General features: G+C 37.5%; 1 protein-coding gene across 14 annotated transcripts in view; it reads left to right on the top strand.

The window, feature by feature from the left end:
* The window catches only part of LOC102144351 (argonaute RISC catalytic component 3), a 141780-nt gene that overhangs the window by 36288 nt on the left and 78836 nt on the right, over positions 1-26656 (top strand). For 9 of the 14 annotated variants that reach the window (XR_012422695.1, XR_012422693.1, XR_012422696.1 and 6 more), the window contains 2 exons: positions 3880-4088; positions 5552-5688. Coding sequence is in view for 6 of the 14 variants with exons in the window: in XM_045374678.2 (XP_045230613.1) it covers positions 3880-4088; positions 5552-5688 (346 nt within the window). In the remaining 8 variants the exon portion in view is untranslated. Of the gene's footprint in view, positions 1-3879; positions 4089-5551; positions 5689-15103; positions 15122-16872; positions 16952-19496; positions 19767-21727; positions 21812-26656 lie in introns of those variants that run through there. The other 5 variants (XM_015438461.4, XM_065525192.2, XM_065525188.2 and 2 more) reach the window with 5 other exon arrangements.

Genomic DNA, 26656 nt, shown 5'->3' with positions numbered 1-26656 from the left:
AGAATGTCCCCCAGTCTGGGTTTGTCTGATACTTCCCCTTGATTACATTCTGGTTATGCGTTATTGGCAGGAATGTTATATAACCATTCTTTCCTTATCATATCAGGAAGTACACAGTATGTATTTGTTCCATTATTGGTAATTATTGGTGATGTTAACTTGGTCAGTTGATTAAATTGGTGTCTGCCAGTTTTCTCCTATTGGGGTATTCTTTTTCTCCTTGTAGTTAATAAGCATCTTGTAGGGAGATTCTTTTTGTAATTGTGATAAAACATATGTAACATAAAATTTACCATCTTAACCATTTTAAGGTACATTTCAGTGGTATTAAGCACATTTACATTGTTGTATAATTATTATCACCATCCATCCCCAGAATTGTCTTTATCTTACAAAACTGAAACTCAATATCCATTAAACAGTATCCATTGCTCCCTCCCCTCAGCCTTGGCAACCACCATAGTACTTTCTGTCTCTGAATTTGACTATTCTAGGTTCCTCATGTAAGTGAAATCATAGATTGTTTGTCTTTTTATGACTAGCTTGTTTCACAGTTTATCCACATTTTTGCATGTATTAGAATCTCCTTTTCAAGGCTGAATAATATTCCATTGTATATATATAACACATTTGGTTTATCCTTTCATGCATCAATGGACCCCTTTTGGCTATTGCAAATAATCCTGCTGTGAACATAGATGTAAAAATGTTGAACTCTGCTTTCAGTTCTTTAGATATATACCCAGAAGTAAATTGCCAGGTCATGTGATAATTATTAATTTTTTTTGAGAATCTGCTATATTGTTTTCCAGAATGGCTGCATCATTTTACATTCCCACCAACACAAAGAGTTCCAAACTCTCACTTCCATGCCAACACTTGTTTTCTGTTTTTTGTTTTGTTTTGTTTTCTAATAGTAGCCATCCTAATGGGTGTGAGATGATATTTCATTGTGGTTTTGATTTGCATGTCCCCCAACAATTAGTGATGTTGAGTATAACTTTGTAGGCTTATTGGCCATTTGTGTATCTTCTTTGGAGAAATGTGTAGTCAAGTCCTTTGCCCATTTTTTGAACTGAGTTGTTTGTTTGGAGTTTTGGGTAGTGAGTTGTAGGAGTTCTTTACTTTTAGATTTTTAATTTTTTTAGCTAAACTGATGAATACCATTGTAGGAGTTCTTTATATATATTCTGGATATTAACTTCTGTATTCTGGATATTAACTGTTTATATTCTGGACATTAACTTCTTATCAGATATATAATTTGCAAACCTTTTCTTACATTTCACAGGTTGCCTTTTCACTCTGTTGATTGTATCTGTTGATACACAGAAGTTTTTAATTTTGAATGGGAAATACTTTTAAGGATCCCGTTGTTCATTAGATTCTGATTATTCTTGCTTGGCAACTGATTATTCTTGCTTAAAAGGATTATTACTATGTAGAAGTGATGATTTTCTAATTCTGTCATTCCTTCTGCATATATTCATTAATCTGCTGTAAGGGAGAATTATTTTTTTTCACTCTGTTTATTGATTTCACTGCCCAGATTGTCCCAGATTTGGCCGGTGGGAACTCTTTTAAGCTGACTCCTGTGTCCTTTTGAAATGACATTTTTTGGGGAATACAGTCCTGCATCACCTAAAACAATGAGGATATGCTCTGAGAAATGTGTCCTTGGGCAATTTTGTCATTGTGCTATCATCACAGCATATACTTACACAAACATAAGTGGTATAGCTTACTACATACCTACACCATATAATATGGCTCATTGTCGCTATAAACCTATATAGGATGTTACTATTCTGAATACTGTAGGCACTTGTAAGACAGTGGTAAATATTTGTGTATCTAAACATATCTAAATATAAAAAGGTGCAGTAAAAATACATTGTAAAAGATTGTTTAAATGGTACACCTGTATAAGGCAGCTTCATTATAATCTAATGGGACCACCATGTATGTGTGGTCCATTGTTGACCAAAAATCATTATGTGCTGCATGACCCTACTTCATTACTTTCTGGCACAAGATGTTCCTGGTTTATTTTATGTTTTCTCTGCTGCAGTCCTGCAACTAACCATTTCTCTGAGGATCTCTGGTTTCTTTTAGTTGGCAAATGCAATTTTGAAATGAAAATCTGGGTATTGGTATGTTCACTGCTGCTGGGGTATATGTGCTTCTAAGCCCTTTCAATGGATAGAGGTAGGAAATAAATAAAAAGTAGATACATAAATAAAACGGACAACAAAAACATATTACACTTTATGTGGTAAATCTAACACACACATATATATATATATAGGAAATCATGAGTTCACACCTGATTCTTCCAATTCCAGTCTATACTCCATGGGATTCTTCCTTTCCTCACTCCATTCCATATTTGTATCTTTCTTCTTTAGTTAGATTCCTGGCTCCTCAAAGCATCACCACTCCTTCTCATTTGCTCAGTCCTACAGTACATATAAAATAGTTTGTGAATTACTATACTCAGACCACTACAGAACAGAAACCTGCTAATGAATTCAAGGCTTTATTTTGCATGCAATTCTTCTAAATCCACCCTTTCTCTACCCCTGGAATGAAGACTATCGTCAGTATACATACTGTGTTCAAGAGTTACTTGAATTGGTGCTTCCTTTTTCTTTTCTTTCAGTGTGGTTATGTTATTTATATGAAATTTATTTGGGTTCATTTTATTCTGTTTATGATATTCTGTTTTAATTTTTTCCCTCCGTTTTTATTATTTATTTATTTAGACAGGGTCTCGCTGTGTAACCCAGGCTGGAGTTCATTGGCACACTCACGGCTCACTGCAGCCTCAACCTCTTAGGCTCAAACAGTCCTACTGCCTCAGCCTCCCAAGCAGCTGGTGTGCACCACCACACCTGGCTAATTTAATTTTTTGTAGAGACTAGGTCTTGCTCTGTTGCCTAGGTTGGTTTAAAATTCCCTGGCTCAAGCAGTCCTCCTGCCTTAGCATCCCAAGGTGCTGGGATTACAGGCGTAAATTTTTTTTTTTTTTTTGATACGGAGTCTCACTCTGTTGCCCAGGCTGGAGTGCGGTGATGCAATCTTGGCTCACCGCACTCTCTGCCTCCTGAGTTCAAATGATTCTTGTGCCTCAGCCTCCCAAGTAGCTGGGATTACAGATGTGCCACCACGCCCTGCTAATTCTGTATTTTTAGTGGAGGCGGGGTTTCACCATGTTGGCCAAGCTGGTCTCGAACTCCTGACCTCAAGTTATCCGCCTGCCTCGGCCTCCCAAAGTGCTGGGATTACATGCGTGAGCCACTACACCTGGCCTTTTTTTTTTTTTTTTTTAATATGTAGAATTTTAATATGCTTCCAAATGTCAAAATTATACCAAAATGTGTACTCAGAATTGTTCTGTCCTTATTTTTCCAGTCCATTCCCTCCCATCCTTTGAAAGTAACTAGTTTCTTTGTTTCTGGTTCATACTTCCTATGTTTCTTTTTGCAGAAGTAAGCAGACATGTGAATATTTCCTCCTTTCTCACACAAAAGTTGTCATAGTATTTGTAATCTTTTGTACTTTGCTTTTTTCACTTAATAGTATAGCTTGGAAGTTTATTCCATGGCAGTTTCAAGAGGTTTTCCTCATTCTTTTTTCATAGCTGCATAAATGTTAGAGCATTTGGGGTAGTTTCCAGTATTTTGCAATGACACATAATGCTGGTGTGAGTAACTGTGTTATTTAAATTTTATCGACAAAAAAATAAATGGTATATTTTAGTCTATTGACTTTTTTATTTTTGCCATGTTTTCTCTTAGATATTTTTATAAATTAAATCTAAAATAATTGTATTTATCATTTTCAACATTTACCAGTTGACTCTTTTCCCATCAACAGGTAGATTTAGACGTTACTCTACCTGGGGAAGGTGGAAAAGATCGACCTTTTAAGGTGTCAATCAAATTTGTCTCTCGGGTGAGTTGGCATCTACTGCATGAAGTACTGACAGGACGGACCTTGCCTGAGCCACTGGAATTAGACAAGCCAATCAGCACTAACCCTGTCCATGCCGTTGATGTGGTGCTACGACATCTGCCCTCCATGAAGTGGGTGCTTCTGCTTTTTTTCTCTTTAGATTTTAAACTCCCAAGAATGACTTGTGCAGGCTTCTCTTGGTTAAACCTTTATTTGCCGTATATTTTGATTGTTCAACTGAAATGTTGAACAAGAATAGCATCAATACAAATTCATTGACAGGAGTACGTTACAGAAAATTATCTGGCTTTTGCAAGTAACTATACATCATTAGCTTAGCTAATCTTATGAATAATTTTATAGAAAAATATCTCACCCTTTCTCTTAGGATCTAAAAGTCTTAACAGATCTGTTTTCAGATGTATTTCTTTCGTTATATTATCTTGCTTTAAAAGTAATTTCACTGTTCATACAACAACATCAAATTGTGTTGAATTGCTTTTCTTTTTCTTTTTCTTTTTTTTTTTTTTTTTTTGAGACAGAGTCTCGCTCTGTCGCCCAGGCTGGAGTGCAGTGGCCGGATCTCAGCTCACTGCAAGCTCCGCCTCCCGGGTTCACGCCATTCTTCTGCCTCAGCCTCCTGAGTAGCTGGGACTACAGGCGCCCGCCACCTCGCCCGGCTAGTTTTTTGTATTTTTAGTAGAAACGGGGTTTCACCGTGTTAGCCAGGATGGTCTCAATCTCCTGACCTCGTGATCCACCCACCTCGGCCTCCCAAAGTGCTGGGATTACAGGCTTGAGCCACCGCGCCCGGCTTGAATTGCTTTTCTTAATAATCCTAGGACCTCACATGTGTAGGGTATGCTCCTGTGTGTGACCGCATGTGTACCCATGTATTTTTTATTGTTTGGTTGGGTTTTTTTTGAGACATGGTCTCACACTGGCGCCCAGGCTGTAGTGCAGTGGCACAATCATGGCTCACTGCAGCCTCAACTTCCCAGGCCTAAGCAATCCTCCTACCTCAGCCTTCTGAGTAGCTGGGAACACAGGCATGCACCATCACGCCTGGCTAATTTAAATTTTTTTTTTTCTTGTAGAGATGGAATCTCCCTATGTTGCCCAGGTTGGTTTCAAACTCCTGGACTCAAGTGATCCTCTCACCTTAGCCTCCCAAAGTGCTTGGATTACAGGTGTGAGCCCCCACACCTGACTCAGTATGTTTTTTTTAAAGAAAAATAGTATGTCTTGCAAACACATTTATAGAAATAGCTTTTTGTTCAATAATTGTTTACTTGTTAACATTTTTAAGGTTGGAACTGTTAACTCTTTAAAGCCTATTTTTAAGAAATTATTTTAGATAAAATTCATTCTTATTTCAACCAACAGGTTTGAGAAAGGAAAATTTAAGTAGATTTCTTTCCGTTTAGAGTGGGTACTTTTTGCTTTCTCAAATTTGGAACATGTTTAGTTTCATACATTCATAATGATGAGCATCATTATGATAAGTTAATTGTGCTCTAGTCTCCCCTTTTCTGCAGATTTAAATACTCGTATGAGAAGGAAAGGATTGAACATGCCATTTTAATTTTTGTAGATACACGCCTGTGGGGCGTTCATTTTTCTCTGCTCCAGAAGGATATGACCACCCTCTGGGAGGAGGCAGGGAAGTGTGGTTTGGATTCCATCAGTCTGTTCGGCCTGCCATGTGGAAAATGATGCTTAATATTGATGGTAAGGGAACTAAAGCCATATTCTGTATTGGGTGGTAGATTTCTATATGATGTGTGTACATAAATTTTGTATATAATTATACATACCAGTATCTCAAAGTAATATTTGGACATGTATTATGATCTACTAGAAAAACCTTTATATTTTTATTACATTTCGTTTAGAAAGCCTGTAGAACTTACCTTGGAATGCTGCCAAACATGAAGCAAGCACATGAAGACAGATTTAAAAGCCCTGACAATTATCTGAGCAATCTTCTATTATAACTCACTTTTGCCCTTTTAACTCTAAGCCAACATTTTATTATGAAATATATATATTAAGAAAGATAATTCTGTTGAGCATGGTGACCCCCAGATGTTATACCTACTGCTGGTCTTAATGTGATGCTAATTGCATTCTTGTTTTTAGGTGTTTTCTTACAAAATATTTTCAAACTTATATAAAAGCAGAGAGAACAGTATGATGAACTACCACATAGGTAGCCATTACTCAGATTGTCAGAATTTTTCTACCTTTGCGTAATCCAAGTACATTTCTTCCTCTACGGTAGTGTTTTTAAATCAAATCCCAGACGGCATGTCATTTTGTCCCTACTACTTCAATGTGTACCTCTAAAACTATGGATATTTTCTTATAGTAGCAATGTCATTATTATATGTAGGAAAATTATAAACAAGCATTTATTTGTACCCTCTAATATCTGTCCATAATCAGATTTCCCTGATTGTCTGAAATATGCCTTTTTCTAGTTAGCTGGTTCTAATCAGAAGCAAAACAAGATCCACACATCACATTTGATTATTATGCCTTTTTCGATCTAGTAGTCCCACTTCCTTCCTTGTTTTCTTGTTTCTTTATGCCATTGACGTTTTACAAAAACTTGGTCACTTGTTCTGTAGAATATGTTCAAATCTGATTTTGTCTTTTTGTTTTCTTGTGTTATTACCTTGTTCCTCTATCCCCTATATTTTCTGAAAATAAAAGCTTAGAAGTTTCATTCCATTCTGGTTCAAAATGCTTAGAAGTGCTTTGTGTTGTGTCATATTAGGAAACACAGTATCTAGTGGTCCCAATTTTAGTGATGCAAAAATCAGTCTCTAGGTTCAGAGATTAATCAGTAGATGCAGAGATCTTCCATTGTAAATTTCTTAATTAACTTTTGAATTGCTAATGTTCTGTTCACTGATCATTGTGACCCAAATTATTTATTTCACTAGGGATTACGAACTGGTAAATTTTCTGTTACTCTTTTTGCATTAGGATTTGCATTAAAATTTGCATGGAATTTTTCTGTGGAAAAGCTTCATGTCCTGTTGATAATTCGTAAATGTTTGAAAGCTTTCTTGCTTTCAGACACAGCAGGATATTCCTTTCTCATCTTATATTTCTTGCCCAGTACCTGACATTAGACATTCCTCCAAGGATCCCTGGATCCTTCCAGATCAGGGCATAGTTTCCTCACTTTTTCAGCTGCACCTACCGTTGTGTAATATGTGATTGAGGAGGGGATATATTTAACTAGTTTTCTTTTAGATGTATACTAGAGTTATTTTTAACTATTTTCTATTTCACATTATTTTATGTATATTAAGATATGTCTGTAAGATAAATTCCTGGAGGTTAGACTGATGAGTTAAGGGCAAATGTATTAATATTTGTAATTTATATCATTATTACCAGATTGCACTCCACAGAGATTGTAAATATTTTTCATCAATGAATGAGAGTACCAGTTACCTTATATCTTTGCCACTAGAATTGTCAAACTCTTAGATTTTCATCAATCAATTTGCAAGAAATAGTTTTCTTGTGTCCTCTTAATTTGTATTTGACTACCTTTTCACAAATATAAGGGCCACTTGTGTTTCTTTTTTTTTTTTTTTTTTTTTTTTTGAGACGGAGTCTCACGCTGTTGCCCAGGCTGGAGTGCAGTGGCGCGATCTCAGCTCACTGCAAGCTCCGCCTCCTGGGTTCACGCCATTCTCCTGCCTCAGCCTCCTGAGTAGCTAGGACTACAGGCGCCCGCCACCGCGCCCGGCTAATTTTTTGTATTTTTAGTAGAGACGGGGTTTCACTGTGGTCTCGATCTCCTGACCTTGTGATCCGCCCGCCTCAGCCTCCCAAAGTGCTGGGATTACAGGCTTGAGCCACCGCGCCCGGCCTTTGTGTTTCTTTTTTAATGAACTGTTAGTTTATATCTTTGCCCTTTTTTTTCTATTGGATTTTTGGTCTTCTCATTTACTGATAAAGCTTTATAAATTAAGGAAGTTAGCCCTTCATCTGTCATGAGTTGCAGATATTTTACCTAGGTTGCTATTTGTCTTTTGACTTTTGGTATGGTGGAGTTTTTTTTTTTTTTTTTTTGCCGTGCAGAAGTAAGTTTGTATGTTGGTGTGTACACACATACATATGTATTGGTCAGTCATTTCTTTTATGACTTTTAATATCTGATAGGACTAGTCCCATTTTCTCTTTTCAGGGTTTTCCAGGCCATTCTTATGTATAAGCTTTAGAAATTCCTTGTTTAGATCCAGTGAGTGGGAGAGGACAGATTGTTATTTTTATTGAGATCCTATTAGATTTATAAATTAAGTTAGGACAAATTGGCATCTTTAAGATGTTATCTTTTCTGTCAAAGAATATACTATGTCTTTCTATTTGTTCAAGGTTACTTTTGTTTTCTTCAAGAGATCTTACAGCTTTCTTCACATAAATTTTTCACATTTCTTTTTTTCTTTTCTTTCTTTCTTTTTTTTTGAGACCGAGTTTCGCTCTGGAGTACAATGGAGTGATCTCGGCTCACAGCAACCTCTGCCTCCCGGGTTCAAGCAATTCTCATGCCTCAGCCTCCCAAGCAGCTGTGATTACAGCATGCACCACCACACTCAGCTAATTTTGTATTTTTAGTAGAGACGGAGTTTCACCATGTTGGTCAGGCTGGTCTCAAAACTCCTGACCTCAGGTGATCCACCCACCTCAGCCTCCCAGAGTGCTGGGATTACAGGCATGAGCCACCGTACCCAGGCCATTTCTTGTTATTCCAGGATATTTTCTCCTTTTTGTTGCTATTAAATGGGTTTATAGATACTAACTTGTTATTGCTTATATGTATTCAGGCTTTTGCTTTCTGTATACTTTCTCTCTTTCTGTGTTATTGAAGTCCATTATTGTTTGTGGTATTTTTTCAGGTGATTTTATTGGGGTTTCTAGGTTATAATCATCACCTGCAACTAGTGATAAGTTTACCTCTTCCTTTGGATTTTTATACCTCTAATTTTTTTACCACATTATATAGACTAATCAGACAAGGTAGGATTAAATAGTAGTGATTAATGTGCATCCTTTTTCTTTCTTGCTCTAGAAGCATTAAGTATTGTATGTTTGTATATATTGTCATATTAAGGAATATCTGTTTCTTGTTTTATTAAGTATGTTTATCAAGAGTATGTGTAAATTTTGTCCGATGCCTTTTCAGCATCTATGGAGCTGAAGATGTGATATTTCTCTTCTTTTTAACAAACATTGAACCAAACCAGCAGTCCTAGAGTCTTTTAATTGATGCTGGATTTTGTTTGCTAACACTTTACTTTTATAAATTAAAATGCAAAAGTCTGATTAATCTGCAGCCTTCCCATTTTGTACAGTCTTTGTCAAGTTTTGGTGTTATTTCCTAAAAAATTCAGAAGTTTTCCATTTTCTAAAATGTATAACAGTTTTAAAATAGTATTGATATTATCAGCTCTTTTATGATTTCGTAGAATTCCCCTATAAAACCTTGTGACCTGGTGTTTTTTGTTTCGTTTGGTTTGGTTTGCTAGGTAGCTGTTTTAAAACTTCCCTCATTTATTTTGTGAAAATCAGTCTAATAATTTATCACACATTTAAAAATGACTAAAAGTATAATTGGATTGTAACACAAAGAAAGGATAAATGCTTAAGGTAATGGATACCCCATTTACGCTGATCTGACTATTATGCATTATATGCCTGTATCAAAAGCTCATGTAACCCATAGATATATACACCTACTATGTACCCATAAAATTTTTAATTAAAAAAAAAAGTCTCTTCAGGGTGTTTAGGTTCACTTTTGGTAGCTCACATTTTACTGGAAAATTATTTATTTTATTCATATGTAATTTAATTATACAGAGTTTTACAAAGTAGTTTCTATTGTTGTTATTGTTATTATTATTTTTTTTTTGAGACAGGGTCTTGCTGTGTCACCCAGGCTGGAGTGCAGTAGTATAATCTTGACTCACTGCAACCTCTGCCCCCCAGGGTCAAGTGACCTTCCCACTACAGCCTCCTGAGCAGCTGGGACTACAGACACATGTCACCACACCTGGCTAATTTTTGTATTTTTTTGTAGAGACAGGATTTTACCATGTTGCCCAGGCTGGTCTCGAACTCCTAGGCTCAAGAGATCTGCCTGCCTTGACTTCCCAAAGTGCTGGGATTACAAGCATGTGCTACCGTGCCAGGCCAGTTTCTATTAGTTTTTGAAATTCTGTGTATATCTGTGGTTTTCCCAGTTTATTATTTTGCATATCTATGCTTTGTTCTTTTCACTTTTTTTTTTCAGGTAGTGAAATTGGGTGGTATTTGTTTTTCTCCATCTTTTTCAAGCTTTCAACAATAAGCATCTATTACTTTTTATCAAAAAATTTTAAAAAGTTATGGAATCATAAATATTTATTTTAGAATACAAAAATAAATATGTATGTTCTTGATTTCTTTTTTGGTAACATATTCTTCCCAGTTAATGAATTACTGAAACCTATAATAGAGAATCTTTTCTATTATTCTAGCTCAGGTGTATATTTAGTACTTCAACTTAAATTCTTGGATCAATGAAATAAAATCTTGATGAACTCTTTCTAGAGAAGTAAGGTACCCAAATTTATTGAAACAATTCTTTTTTTTTTTTTTTTGAGTTTTGCTCTGGTGTCCAGGTCGGAGTGTAGTGGCTCGATCTCAGCTCACTGCAACCTCCGCCTCCCCAGTTCAAGCGATTGTCCGGCCTCAGCCTCCCAAGTAACTGGGATTACAGGTGCGCGCCATGATGCCCGGCTAATTTTTTTGTATTTTTAGTAGAGATGGGGTCTCACCATGTTGGTCAGGCTGGTCTCAAACTCCTGACCTCAGGTGATCTGCCTGCCTCAGCCTCCCGAAGTGCTGGAATTACAGGCGTGAGCCAACGCACCCGGCCTGAAAACAATTTTTATTAACATTAAACTCACTAGAAAACTCTCAAGAATTGTGTTGCAGATCATTTGAAAATATATCTGCCAACTTCCCCTTCCTTCCTGAAGTGTGTTTACAGGCAGAGCAAGTTACAACAGTCTTACTGTTCTTTAAGGATAGAGCAGCTTCCTGGGGATTCTGGAGGTTCAGTTCTCTGGTCAGTGATCAGGACACAATACTGATGTTGAGGAAAGTAAGGCCTTTCCGACAATGGGAATTATTCTTTTTTTTTCTTTTTTTCTTTTAAGACGGAGTCTGGCTCTGTCGCCCAGACTGGAGTGCAGTGGCGCGATCTCGGCTCACTGCAAGCTCCACCTCCCAGGTTCACACCATTCTCCTGCTACAGCCTCCTGAGTAGCTGGGACTACAGGCGCCCGCCACCACACCCAGCTAATTTTTTGTATTTTTAGTAGAGATGGGGTTTCACCACGTTAGCCAGGATGGTCTCGATCTCCTGACCTCACAATCCACCCACCTCAGCCTCCCAAAGTGCTGGGATTACAGGCGTGAGCCACCGCGCCCAGCCAACAATGGGAATTATTCTTAAAGTTATTTTTCTGTCTTTTTAAGCTAGATTAGTAACATGTACTTTCGTTTTATTGGTGGAAATATTTAAAACAATTATTTTTCTGGTGATCACTGTTTTAGCTGTATTACAAAACTGCTGATATGTAGTATTTTTATTCTAGAAACTAGAAATAGGTATTATATTATATTCTAGAAACTCCTCAAATTTCTTTTGTATTTCCCCTGTGCTTGAAATATTGTTTGAGAGACTTTTCAGATTTTCAGAATGAAAATCGTTTTGTTTTCTGGATTTGTTGTGAATTTTCTAGTTTCATTGTATTGTTAAAAAATGGGGTTTGTATTTTTCCTTTTAGAGTTTGTAGAGGTATTTTTTGTAGCCCAATATATGGTCAATTTTTGTGATAGTTCTATGGCTATTTGAAAATAAGGTATATTCATATATTAGATTAGGGTGAAATATCCATCAGAGCTACCAGTTTATGTTGCTTATGTCATTTATTTCCTTACTTAGTTTTGTTTTTTGTTCTCTCAGACTAGGAGAAATAAATTTCCTATTATTAATATCTTTCTATTTCTTTTATCTCCTATAATTTCATTTTCTGAATGTTGCTACTATATATTTAGAAGCATATATATTCATATCTATTTTCTTTGTTATGAATTATAACCTTTATATGAGTGACTTTTTGCACTTTTTGACCAAAATTCTAGATTATCTAATAAAAGGATTGCACTTCATGCTTTTGTGAACTTTATCCTATCCTTTAATTTTTTTTTTTCAGGTATATCTTATGACAACATAGAATGGTTTGCTTTGTGGGTCAGTTTAAAGCTTTTTTTCTGTTTAGTGGATGAATTAAGCCAGATATAGATAGAAAGGACATATCCTCCTATCAAGACACAACCATTGGTTGTGGTTTTGTAAAATTATTTTATGCCATTTTTTATGTTTGTATATATTTTGAAACTTTGAGTGGTGTGTTTTCTGTGCTTTTTAAATGGTAGTCCTCATATTAGGAAGATTTTCCCCCCAGTGGTTATCTTTATACTTACACTTTCATATGATACTTGTCTTCCTCTGTTTTAAAGCAGTCTTTTCTTTCCCTTAATTGAGTAAGTTACATTAGCTTTATTCTCTTCCCTTCTTTCTACTACTTTTAGCCAATATAGTATTATTTTATTGCCCTTTATAATTTTATTCTTTCTTGTTGCTTAAAGTTTTACTGATTGACTTTCAACTTTGACTCCTATCTATTGCACATGAGGTACAGTCATTGAGCTTATTCTACTTTTTATATTTTCTGCTCTTGACATTCATTTGTATATATTCATTCATTTGAATTCCTACATTCTTAGACCATGTAACAGTTTCATTCCATTTGTTTTCAATCTTAAATCTGCAATTAAATGTATTGTTGCTCACTGCCAGTCCTTTTGCTGAAATTTTTCTGGTCATTTGTTGGTTTCAGTTTGTCCTCAAGTTGCTGCTTCAATAAATGCTCATATGAATAAGGGCTGAGTTATCTGTAGCCTTATTCCTGAAGGATTGTTTGGCTAGATGTGGAATTTTTGGCTCACACTTTTTCCTTGAGTACCTTGTAGGTATTTTTCCACTGTCTTCTGGCATTGAATGTTCAATAGAGAAGTATGATGCCAGCTTGATTTTATTTTTCTTAGAAGGGATGTGCTTTTTTGTGTGTGATTGCTGAAAGTATTTCTTCCAAATACCAAATAATTTAGAAATTATTTTATTAAGTGACATCTGATAAAATTATTAGATGTTTTCTTAATTGACCATTTTGGGTCAGTTTTATGTCTATCATTTTATTTACTTTTAAAAAGTTTTTATCCTACATGCTTCTTACTGTGCCTTTCGTGTTGTATATTTTTACCATGTGCTCATTGCATTTTAGTTCTTAAATTTTTTTAATTCTTAAAATTCTTTTTCTTCCATTTCTCTTTTGAGTTCTGCCATGCTTGTTTCACTGCAACTCCCATTGACTGGATAGCTCCTCCTTGAGTTCCTAAATTTCTGCTCTGAACTTTTTCTTCATAACTGCATTAGGAACTTTTCAATGCGAGTAACAAGTAGGGTTTTAAATTTTCTCTGCTTTGTGATGATATTGTTTGTTGAGGTTTCTTTGTCAGAGATGTCGCAGTGCCTTTTTACATTTTTTTCTATGGTATTTTTGTATAGATACTTAACCACTTTTTTGTTGCTTATATTGGCATGAGATGAGTTTCCCAAACCATCTGTTAGAAGGGACTTAAGGGTCTTAGGAACGTTAGGAACACCTTCGGAGCAAGATAGTTTTCCAGGTTTCTGTATTCAAGGGCTCTCTGCTCCATTGTTCTGGTGGATTCTTTCTTCAAAATACAGCCACATCTCCTCTGCCTCTCAGTAACTTAAGGGGTTTAAGTAATGTGAACTACCAGCCATGAGTTTTCCGGGTCCTATTTCTGCTACCAAGGGATACACCTCCTACCCTTTAAATTGCCTGCCTCAAATGTTAACAATTAAAGAATTTGTGATCGATATACAGAAGTTCTTTGTACTATTCTTATAACTTTGTGAGTTTGAAACTACTTCAAAAGAAGAAATTACAAAAGAGCATGCCTCACTTATAAAAGAGTGGTCCTTTCTGAGATCTGTCACTTCCAAACCACTTATTGTTCTGCCACTTTCTACACCTCCTTTCCTTACCTCCTTCTGAGAATCCCCCATTTAATCTCAGTTCTAAACATTGTAGTTCCCACTTGAGATAGGTTCTTTTCTTTCTGGGAGTAAAGATGTGCTATTCCCCTACCAGATTCCTTTATACTTCTTGTCTTTCTCCCATGCTCAGATGTGGCTTCTTTTACTCTGAAGTACTTTGGGTCATATTTACTTATAATTTGGCATTTTTAGGTTTTTATTATCCGCTAGTTTCACTAAAGACGTATGGTATTTTTTGTTTTTAACATTGTCTTTGTTGCTCTGTACCGGTTCTCGGAGAAAGATGGGAAAATTTGGAACTAAATGGCTGTTATGTTCCTACTAGAACTTGAAGTCCAGCTTTGAAAATTATTAAGAAATAATTTCTAGGCCGGGTGTAGTAGCTCACGCCTGTAATCCTAGCACTTTGGGAGGCCAAGGTGGGAGGATCACTTGAGCCTAGGAGTTTGAGACCAGCCTGGGCAACATAGTGAGACCCCCCATCTCTATTAAAAAATAAAGAAATAATTTCTAAATAACCCCTTGTTTAAAGAAATCATGAAGAAAATTTTGAACTGAAGGATAATGAATACAATACATATAGAACTGGTATGATCAGCTAAAGCAATGCTTAGAGAGAATTTAAAACTTTAAATGCCTATTATAAAAGAAAAAAAGCATCAGTGACATGAACATTCATTCTCAACAAGTTAGAAAAATCACAGAAAATTAAATGCGAAAGAGAATAGAAAGAAATAAAAGATAAAAACCAATCAGTGAAATAGAAAAAACTTCTCTCTGTCCTTTAGATAGGGAGACTTCAAAGGTTTTTAAGAAGGATAGTGACATGATCATATTTGTTTTCCAGAAAGAGACCTCTGGCAGCAGTGTGGAGAATAGATAGAGGAGAAAAAACTAATCTGAGAAGCCAGTTAGGAGGCTTTTCAATCACTAGTTCAGGTAAGAGATGGTGATGGTCTAATGTGGGATGGAGAGGAAGGATTAAGCTGGAAAAATAGGTTTAAGAACCATGTCCAGGAAAAAAAAAAAACTTTGGGTGTAGTTACTGGTACATGGAACTGATTGGAAAAAAATAGACCAGAGCTTTACTAGATTTTTGAAGGAATTATTTTTGCAAATAAACTATAAGCCTGGCATATCAGTCAAGGTTCAGCTAGGGAAACAGAACCAGTAGGAAGTATAGAGAGAGAGAGGGGTTTATGCAATTGTAGGAGCTAGATAGGCAAGTCTGAAATTTTTGGGGCAGGCTGGCAGGAAGGGCAGGTGAAATTCAGGCACGGGCTGAAGCAGTTATCTATAGGTGGAATTTCTTGCTCTCAGGGAAGCTTCAGCCCTACTTTTAAGACCTTTCACCTAACTGAATTAGGCCCATCAACATTATTCAGGATAATCTCTTTTACTTAAAGTCAATGGATTATGGATTTTAATTACATCTACAAAATACCTTCATAGCAACACCTAGATTAGTGTTTGATTAAACAAATGGCAGCTGGTAGCCTAGCAAGTTAACACATTAAAAACAACACCTGCCATGGTGACTTACACCTGTAATCCCAGCATTTTGGGAGACCAAAGCTGGAGGGTCACTTGAGATCAGGAGTTTGAGATTAGGCTGAACAACATAGTGAGACCTGATCTCTACCAAAAAAAAAAAAAAGAAAAGAAAAAAATTAGCCAGGTGTGGTGTGTGCTTGTAGTCCCAGCTGCTAAGGAGGCTGAGATGGGAGGAAGGCTTGAGCCCAGGAGATCAAGGCTGTATTGAGCCATGATTGTACCACTGCACTCCAGCAGTGACAAAGCAAGGCCCCATCTCAAATAAATAAAAAGAACAACTACTCTCCACACCTGGTGTGAAATTTTCTGTGATTATTCAGCCCTTGAAGCAACTTTAAGGTACAGTGACTGCCATATTATAAACTGTCTCCCAAGAAGGGCGTGCTCTCCAGTGTACATTCAGAGTAGTGACTCTGAGTTTTCTAGCAGGTATGAATGGTGGTACTGTCAACTGAATATGGAAGTAGATCTACTATTGCTGATTAGTTGGCAGTATACACCATGTATCAATGTTAACATGTCCGAAGCTTGAGGATTCTATGGAACATATAGGCAGACATATCTAGTATATAGTTAGAAATTTAGGTATGAAAATCTATAATGTGGGAGCTCAAAGTAAGAATGTTGGGACTCTTCAGTACGTAAATCCATATTTGAAACTATAGAAGTGGAAAAACTCTTTAGGAATATTATTTAGATTGAAACAGGAAAGAGAAGGATAAAGCCATTGAGGAATACTAGCATTTAAGAAAGAAAGAACTAGTGAGCAAGTAATGATAATTACAAGGCAATATGAGACACCAAACATGATGTCAAAGAAGCCAAGAGGGGAAACATATCCAAAAAATAAATGAACTGGGCAGAGGGGCTCACGCCTGTAATGCCAACTACTTGGGAGGCTAAGGCAGGAGGATAGTCTGAGCCCCAGGAGTTGGAGGCTGCAGTGAGCAGTAATTGAGCCACTGTACTCCAGCCTGGGCAACAGAGTGAGACCCCTATCTCTAAAAAAGGAAACAAAAAGTAAATGATTTCACAGTTAAACAATGAGAGCTTTTTCAATAAAATCAAGAGACGAGGATATCAGTACTATGGTTTTTAGTCACTATTGTGTTTGCTAACTTCTGTTCTTCTTACAGGTTTCAGTCTACATGTTACTTCCTTGAGAAGCAGTGTTTGACACCCTTCTCCCCCCATCCAGCCATCCCCCAAGTCTGAGTTAGGTATTTCTCTTCTGTATTCCCATAGCACAGTGTAATTCCCCTATAATAGCATGTATCACCTTGAATTATGAGTGTTTATTGTTCTGTCTCTCCTATTAGAATGAAAGCTCCATAAAGGGATTGTCATTTTATTCACCAGTGTACCCTCCATGCCCAGCACAACTTTTGTTCATATTAAACAAAGAATGAATAAATAAATCCAAGATCATAGGAGGAGGAGCATCCAAATGAGCCTCAAAAATCAGAGAAATATTTGTAGTAGTATGTGATATCTTAGCTGAGCTTTAACAAGTATAATGAGATCAAGAGTTTGGATTGAAAATGAGGTACTCAGGAATAAATGATTTCTGAGGTCTCTAAGATATTATAAAACCTTATTGAAATATCTAAGAGAAAATTTAATGAAACGCATTATCCTTATGGAGAAGACTCAATTTTATAAAATGTCAGTTCTCCCCAAATCAATCTATAAATGTAGTTTTAATTAAAATTCCAATTGGGGGCCAGGTACAGTGGGTATGCCGGTATTTCCAGGACATTGGGAGGCCAAGGTGGGAGGATTGCTTGAGCCTGGGAGTTCTGACCAACATGGTGAAACCTCATTGCTAAAAAAGACAAAAAAGGCCAGGCGCGGTGGCTCAAGCCTGTAATCCCAGCACTTTGGGAGGCCGAGATGGGCAGATCACGAGGTCAAGAGATCGAGACCATCCTGGCTAACCCGGTGAAACCCCATCTCTACTAAAAAATACAAAAAACTAGCCGGGCGAGGTGGCGGGTGCCTGTAGTCCCAGCTACTCGGGAAGCTGAGGCAGGAGAATGACGTAAACCCGGGAGGCGGAGCTTGCAGTGAGCAGAGATCTGGCCACTGTACTCCAGCCTGGGCGACAGAGCGAGACTCCGTCTCAAAAAAAAAAAAAAAAAAGACAAAAAAAATTAGCCAGGTGTGGAGGTGTGTGACTATAGTCCCAGCTACTCAAGAGGCTCAGATGGGAGAATCGCTTGAGCCCAGAAGTCGAGGCTACAGTGAACTGTGCTCTCACCACTGTACTCCAGCCTGGGCAACAGAATGAGACCCTGTCTCAAAAAACATAAAATAAAATTCCAGTAGGGTATAGTATTATTAAGATTTATATGGAAGAATAAGTGACTAAGAAAAACCAATAGAATTTTAAAGAAAAATAAAGCAGGAATTGTCCTACTTCCTATAAAACTGTAACAGTTATACCACATGGCTTCAAGTGCAGGGACAGGCAGATTAATGAAGCAGAGTCTAGAAACAAGCCATATATGTGTTTATGGAAACTGTAAATATCTGACGTAGTGTTTCAGATCAGTAGGGAAAGAGTAGAATATTTAATAAATTGTGTTTACACAGTTAACTGTTTAAAAAATTAGATCCATCTAACATTAGACACAAAATTTATTTCTAGGTGAATTATAATCCCAAATATGAAAAGCAAATCTTCCAAATTCTTTTAGGATAAAAATGAGAGAATATTCCTAACACCAAACAAAGTAAAAAGTATAAACTGCAAAGGAAAATACTGATAAACTTGACCAAAATTTAAAACTTGTGTAATGCAAAAGAAACAAAGTTTAAAATATTAGAAAATTTGTAGCTCGTATAACTGAAAACTTTACAAAATATAAGGACAGATGAATTGAAAAATAGGTAGTTCTCAAAACAGGAAACCCATATAGCCAGTAAACATGTGAAAAGATTCTCATTCATTTATAATCAAGAACTTACAAGTGAAATCAGTGTTACCATTTTGTACCCATCAGATTTGTAATAAAAGCCTTATTATTTGCCAAAAGTGCAAGATGAAAAGAAAAATCTTATGAAATCCCAAATGTTGGTGAGGATGAAGTAAAAGGAACTCTCACACATTGTTTGTAGAAGTACCATTTAGCACAACTACCCGGGAGAGCAGTTCTCAACTAGAAGAGATGAAGTAAAGATGAAATTGCATAACTTAAAACCCATAAAGAGGTATCTTGCATGTGTGCTTGAAACATTATATGTAATAGCAGAAAATTGGAAATAGTCTAAATTCCTGTCAGTAGTAGAATGAATAAACAGCACATAAATAGTTATATAATACTGTGGTGTACTACATAACAGTTAAATGAATGAACCAGATCTATATGTATCAATGTGAATTATTAAAACAATGTTATATACCCAGACATCATGGCTCATGTCTGTAATCCCAGCATTTTGGGAGGCAGAGGCCTTTAGATCATATGAGACCAGGAATTTGAAACCAGCCTGGCCTGCATGGCAAAACCCCATCTCTATGAAAAACACAAAAATTGGTCAGTTATGGTAGTGCACGTCTGTAATCCCAGCTACTGGAATTGAGGCATGAGAATCGCCTGAACCCAGGAGGTGGAGGTTGCAGTGAGCTAAGATCACACCTCTGTACTCCAGCCTAGGCAACAGAGTGAGACTCTGCCTCAAAAAAGAAAAAAGAAAAAAAAATGGGCTGGGCCTGGTGGCTCAGACCTGTAATCCCAGCACTTTGGGAGGTCAAGGCGGGTGGATCACTTGAGGTCAGGCGTTTGAGACCAGCCTGGTCAACATGGCTTAACCCTGTCTCTACTAAACATACAAAAATTAACTGGGCTCGGTGGTGCATGTCTGTAATCCCAGCTACTTGGGAGGCTAAGGCAGGAGAATCCCTTGAACCCAGAAGACAGAAGTTGCAGTGAGCCGAGATTGCACCACTGTACTCCAGCCTGGGCGACAGAGTAAGACTCCATCTCAAAAAAAAAAAGAAGAAAAAGAAAAAAAGAAAATGTTGGGGGTGAGTAAATAGCAAAAGGGGCCGGGCATAGTGGAGGCCAAGGCAGGTGGATCACTTGAGGTCAGGAGTTCAAGACTAGCCTGGCCAACATGGTGAAACCTCATCTCTACTAAAAATACAAAAATCAGCCAGATGTGGTGGCATGCACCTGTAGTCCCAGCTACTCAGGAGGCTGAGGCAGGAGAATCAGTTGAACCCAGGAGGCAGAGGTTGCAGTGAGCCGAGATCATGCCACTGCACTCCAGCCTGGCTGACAGAGCAAGATTCTGTCTCAAAAAAAAAAAAAAAAAATTAGCATGGTGGCACATGCCTGTCAATCCCAGCTACTCAGGAGGCTGAGGCAGGAGAATTTCTTCAACCCAGGAGACCGAGGTTGCAGTGACCTGAGATTGCGCCACTGCACTCCAGCCTGGGTAACAGAGTGAGACTCTTGTTTCAAAAAAAAAAAAAGCGAAAGGATATGTTGTTACTTATATAAACTTAAGAACAAAAGTATGTACTGGATACATACAAATACAGTGAAATTATAAAACAGAGATGGGGCAAATACACACCAGTTTCAAGAGTTTGGTTCCTTTTAGGAAGAAAAAGAAAAGAGAAATGGAATATGGTGGCTGGGTTAGGGAGAAGAGATAGACCAAAAAGATTTAAGAAAAATATGAGAGTATGTTTATGTGAGCAAAGTATAACTTGTGTCATTGGGAGGCAAAAAAATAAGATTGATTAAAAAAAAAAAAAAAAAAAAGACCTATGATCCAGGTATTGTAGCTCATGCGTGTAATCCCAACACTTTGGAAGGCCGAGGCGGGTGGATCACGAGGTCAGGAGTTTGAGACCAGCCTGCCCAACATGGGGAAACCCCATCTCTACTAAAAATACAAAAATCAGCTGTGCGTGGTGGTGCACACCTGTAATCCCAGCTACTCAGGAGGCTGAGGCAGGAGAATCGCTTGAACCTGGGAGGTGGAGGTTGCGGTGAGCCGAGATCTTGCCACTGCACTCCAGCCTGGGGGACAGGGCAAGTCTCTTGTTTCAGAAAAAAAAAAACAACAACAACCTATGGTAGCTTAATGAAATGGAAATAAAGCCTAACATTTGAAGTTGGTTTATTTTTTTCCCCAGCTTTATTCAGGTATGATTAACAAGTAAAAGTTACATGTATTTGAGGTATACAATGTGATTTTTGATAATACATATGCATTGTGAAATGATTACAGCAATCAAGCTAATTAATATAACAATCACCTCATAGGTATGTGAGAGACATAAGAACATGAAATTTACTCTCAGCGTATTTCAAGTATACGTAATAATTATAGTCACCAAGCAGTACATTAGGTCTCCAGAACTTACTCATCTTGTAACTGAAAGTTTATACCCTTTGACCAGTATCTCACCATTTGCCTCAGCCCTCAGCCCTGGGTAACTACCATTCTAGCCTCTGTTTCTGTGAGTTGAGCTTTCTTAGATTCCACATGTGAGATCATACAGTATTTGTCTTTCTGTGTCTTGCTTATTTCATGTAACATAATATCCTCCAGGTTCATCCATGTTGTCACAGATGACAAGACTTCCTTCTTTTAAAGGCTAAATAATATTCCATTTTATGTATGTACCACGTTCTTTTTATCCATTTGTCGTCTGTCACTGGTCACTTAGGTTGTTTCCATATCTTGGCTATTGCGAATAATGCTGCAGTGAACGTGGGAGTGCAGATATCTCCTTGAGATAGTGATTTTATTTACTTTGCATGTAGTCCCTGAAGTGGGATTGCTAGATCATATAGTAGTTCTATTTTTAATGTTTTGAGGAACCTCCATACTGTTTTCTGTAAAGGCTGCAACAAGGGTTTATTAATTGCCAATAAAATGCTGCTGTGAAAAATAATGAGAAATATTGCACTGACGATGTTACTTGGTTACATTTCCTTTTTTGCTTTTGCGTGATTTTGATTTTGGAAGCCTTGTACGTGGTATACTGCACTGAACTAAACAGCCTTTATTGAACTTGAAATCAGCTGGAGAAGACTGGTATTGAGCACTATAGTAAGTACTGTAAAGGAAAATACCAAGTGCAATGGAAGCATAAAAGGGAGGGATGTTTCCCTCAGGAAATGACAGATGGGAGCTAGGTGACATTGGTGATGGAAATAAGCGCAATTCTCTCTTATTGTGTGATTGGTCTTGAGAATTATTGTTCTATTGGCTTTTAATAGCCTAACTTTCAACTGTGGAATTAAACTTACTGTATTTTACCAATCTAAGACTCAAAATTGTTTGTTTACATTTCAACATCTCTGAAATTGGGAGATATCTTACAATTGATGGTTTGTCACAGTTCAATTGGCAGGTTTCTTTTTAAAGAATACATAAAATGTTGGTGCACCTTACCATCAATGTTATCTTAGATTTGATGAAATGCAGAATATTTCTTTAGCTTGTTTTGAGGCCAGCCCATTTGCAACTTGCATTGTATTATTGTAATTCACAGATTTTAAGACCATTATAGTGGCAATTCCAGCATTTTTGGCAGGTTGAGGTGGGTGGATTGCTTGAGTCCAGAAGTTTGAGACCAGCCTGGGCAACATGGTGAAACCCTGTCTCTACAAAAAATACAAAAATTAGCCAGGCATGATAGAGTGAGCTTGTAATCCCGGCTACTCGGGAGGTTGAGGTAGGAGAATCACTTGAGCCGGGAGATGGAGGTTCTGGAGGTTCCAGTGAGCCATGATCTTACCACTGTACTCCAGCCTGGGTGACAGAACAAGACCCTGTCTCAAAAAAATAAAAAGACCTAGTGAATCTGATGTCTGTTAGTTATATCTCCCTTAAGATGTTATTTACCTCTGATGTACCAGATAGAATACTAAGCATTTTGTATTAATTATTATTACAGTATTGCATGTAAATTCCACCACAATTGTGTAAGGTAGTATCATCAACTGAAGTTTAGAGACAGAAAGTCACATAGTTTATATTTAAAGGAGAGAAGTTCAACTCTTCTGACTCCAGTGCTTATACCTTTAACATAGCTGTGTACTGCATCCCTTAAGAAGCAAGATTCCTGGCAGACGAATCTGAGATCTTAGACACATCAGTTAAAAAATTTATTTTTGTGGCCAGGCGCGGTGGCTCACTCCTGTAATCCCAGCGCTTTGGGAGGCCTTGCGGGGCGGATCACAGGGTCAGGAGATCAAGACCATCCTGGCTGACACGTTGAAACCCCATCTCTACTAAAAATACAAAAATTAGCTGGGCGTGGTGGCAGGCACCTGTAGTCCCAGCTACTCGGGAGGCTGAGGCTGGAGAATGGCATGAACCCAGGAGGCGGAGCTTGCAGTGAGCCGAGACTGTACCACTGCACTCCAGCCTGGGCAACAGAGGGAGACTCCATCTCAAAAAAAAAAAAAAATTATTTTTGTTTACTGTTACTTTTCAGTAAAATGTAGCTTTTCGAAAACATTCACTATTCCATTTTGCTTTTAGTAAAAAGTAGTTGGAATATGTAAATGGTTGTAGAATTTAATAATTTTATTTCTGCAGAGTAGTTAGAAGTTCACACTGTAATATGCTGCTTTTGCAAGGAAAACATTTCTAGTAAATAATTTATTAATCACAGTATTAGTGTTGCTTACTTCATGTATTTGTCTTGAGTTCAGGTATAAGATTGCTAAGATTGAGAAATAATTTGATTTTACAATATTCAAATTAATCCTTTCAGAAGTAGATCAAAGCAGAACTTTTCTTTGGGGTGGAATGAGAGTTATCAGCTGATTCAGGCATCTGGGTAAGAATTTTAGCAACATGAGGTCAAACAAGGCCAACTAAAGATATCTGGATCAGGCTTACCCAGGCGGGCTATCTTCACATTAGAAAAGCAGTATAAGGCCGGGCATAGTGGCTCACGCCTATAATTCTAGCACTTTGGGAAGCCGAGGTGGGCAGATTGCCTGAGCTCAGGAATTCAAGACCAGCCTGGCCAACACAGTGAAACCCCGTCTCTACTAAAATACAAAAAATTATCCGGGCTTGGCAGTGTGCACCTGTAGTCTCAGCTACTCGGGAGGCTGAGGCAGGAGAATTGCTTGAACCCAGGAGGCAGAGGTTGCAGTGAGCCAAGGTCGCACCACTGCACTCCAGCCTGGGCGACAGAGCGAGACTCCGTCTCCAAAAACAAAAACAGTAATGGCTGCAGGAATCTCAGTGACAGTCTTCATGAGATCTGTCTCTTGATTCTCACTGTTTTCAGTGTGGTTGAGTTACGCCCTTTCTGTTTGGTGCACAGCTGTCTTCTTGAGATCACACTTCACTGTTGCCCTGGGAATTCCTTTTGTCTTTCTCGTATAATCTTGTTTCTTTTTTTCTCTTTTTAAAAAATTTTCAGAAGCTTCATGAGAATAGGATACCTGGGAAGCAAATGTTATATATAAAAATATAAAATATATATATATGTATGTTTATATTAGAAAATGTATCAACAAACTTAAAATGATAGTTCAGCTCTTTCTATGGTGGAAATAATTTTTCTTCAGAAATTCAAAAGCATCACTCCATTTTTAAAATAGCTGTATTGACGTTTAATTTACATACCATAAAATTCACACGTTTTATTTCCTAAGTATTATCTTTCATAGCATGCTGTTCTTGTTTCACAGATGCAGTATCCTCTCCTAGCTTTCTGAGCATAATTTATTTTGGAGTTCTTCCTGTACATGCTTATGCTTCCCCCAAACTCCTTTTTGTTTGTTTTGATCTCTGTCTTCCACTTTGGAGGCTTTCATCCAATATCTAGTATTCTTGATTACTGTCTATTCAGTGGGAATCTAAAAACACTGGATGCTCTGAAGACATGGATAGGGTTTGTTGACTCTGATCCTCACCATAGGGTGATTTCAGTGGGCTTAGGTTGGGGAATCTACAATGTTAGGATCCTTAGGTCTCTTCTCTTGGCTGGTCAGGTTGCCCAAAGGTGAGTCTTCCAAACTCCTGCCTAAAGGATAGCAGTGTGGTTGCCTGTATTCTGGAAGCCTCGTTGGGAGTTCTAGCTGGGGGAACTTCTGTATTCAGCATTTAATATGTTACAGTCATTTAATCCCTTGTTTTTGGTACAATCTTGTGCTCTCAACTGTGTCTGGCATCTTCCTTCCAGGGAGCCTCTGTTTTATCTTTTCCAGTTAGTATGCCTCCAGAATTATGCAAGGATGAACAAGAGGCAGCTGTTCATCAATGTGAGCTAGACACAGGATATAGGACTCTACCTGCTTCTCAGACTGCTTTTCTCTTTATTTTTCTGCATCACTCCCATCCTTTTATCACCAACTTCCTCACTTGCTTTTCATCTTTCAGAATGTTGATATATCCCCTGTTCTGTTCTCCCTTCTAGGTTTGTACCTTTGATTTATTTTTAAATTCCTGGTTACAGTGGAGTTTGAGAAAGGAATGAAATGAAGAAGGATAAGAGATGCTCATTGTTAATCTGCCATCTTAACCCAGAATCTATTCTTAAAGGGCAGGGGCTTTGTCTGGTTTATCTCTAAATTGCAACCCATAAAGGAATCTGTGACATAGTATATACTTAATAAATGTTTGGATGGTTAAGTCTTATTTTGTACCTGTATTAGTTATCTACCACTGCATATCAAATTATTCCAAAACATAGTGACTCAAAACAATAAACTCTCTCACACAGTTTCCATGAGTTAGGAGTGACTTCAGTGGTTCTAGTTCATGAGGCTGCATTCATCTCAAGTCCTTACAGGGCCTGGGGGATTCACTTCCAGTATGACTCACTTAATTGATAACAACTTAGTTCTGGAGGCCTCAGTTCCTTGCCATGTGGACCTCTCTATAAGGCTGGGTAAGTATCCTCACAACATTGTGGCTGGCTTCCTCCAGAGCAGGGATTAATGAGAGAGCAGGGCAGAAGATGTAATAACATTAAGACCTAGCATTGAAAGTTACATTCTTTTATTTTTATAATATCCTATTGGTTACTCAGATTACTTGATATTCAGTATGGGAAGGGACTGTACCAAGCTGTGAATCCCATATGTCAAGACTCATTGGGGACCATCTCAATGGCTGGCTACCACAGTTTCTGACTTAAGCTAGAAATAAAAGAGCATATTAAATCCAAAGTAAGCAGAAAGTAAGAAATAATAAAGATTAGAGCAAAATTTAATTTAAAAACTACAGAGTATCAATGAAGCCAACTGTTGGTTGTTTAAAAAAAATTAGTAGAATTAATAAACTCCTAGCAAGATTAATCAGGAAATTAGGAAAAAGCAGATTACCAGTATCAGGAATGAAGCGGGGGTATCACTAAAGATTCTTCAGAATTGAAAGATTAATAAGGGAATGGTATGAATAACTTTATGCCAATTAATTTGATAACTTAGATGAAACAAATTCCTTGACAAGCCACAGCTTTACCAAAATTGACTCAAAAAAGAAGTCTGAATAGCCCTGTATCAAAGACATTGAATTCACAATTCCTCCTCACAAAACTGCAGTCCCAAATGATTTCACTAGTGAGTTTTTTCTGACATATATAACATCAATCTTTCACAAATTCTTTCAGAAAATAGAAAAGGTTTCCCCCACTCCTGCCCCCTGCATTTTTTTTTTTTTTTTTTTTTTTTTTTTTTTTTTTTTTTGCGATGGAGTCTCACTCTGTTGCCCAGGCTGGAGTGCAATGGCGAGATCTCTGCTCACTGCAACCTCCCAGGTTCAAGCATTGTCCTGCCTCAGCCTCACAAGTAGCTGGGACTACAGGCATGCACCACCACACCCAGCTAATTTTTGTGTTTTTAGTAAAGACAGGGTTTCACCATATTGGCCATCATGTCTCAAACTCCTGACTTCATGACCCACCTTCCTCAATCTCCCAAA

This window comes from Macaca fascicularis, chromosome 1 (assembly GCF_037993035.2).
Source record: "Macaca fascicularis isolate 582-1 chromosome 1, T2T-MFA8v1.1".
In the NCBI taxonomy this organism is placed as follows: domain Eukaryota; kingdom Metazoa; phylum Chordata; class Mammalia; order Primates; family Cercopithecidae; genus Macaca; species Macaca fascicularis.
The sequence above is the reverse complement of the archived record's forward strand: the minus strand, read 5'-3'. Positions and strand labels throughout refer to the sequence as shown.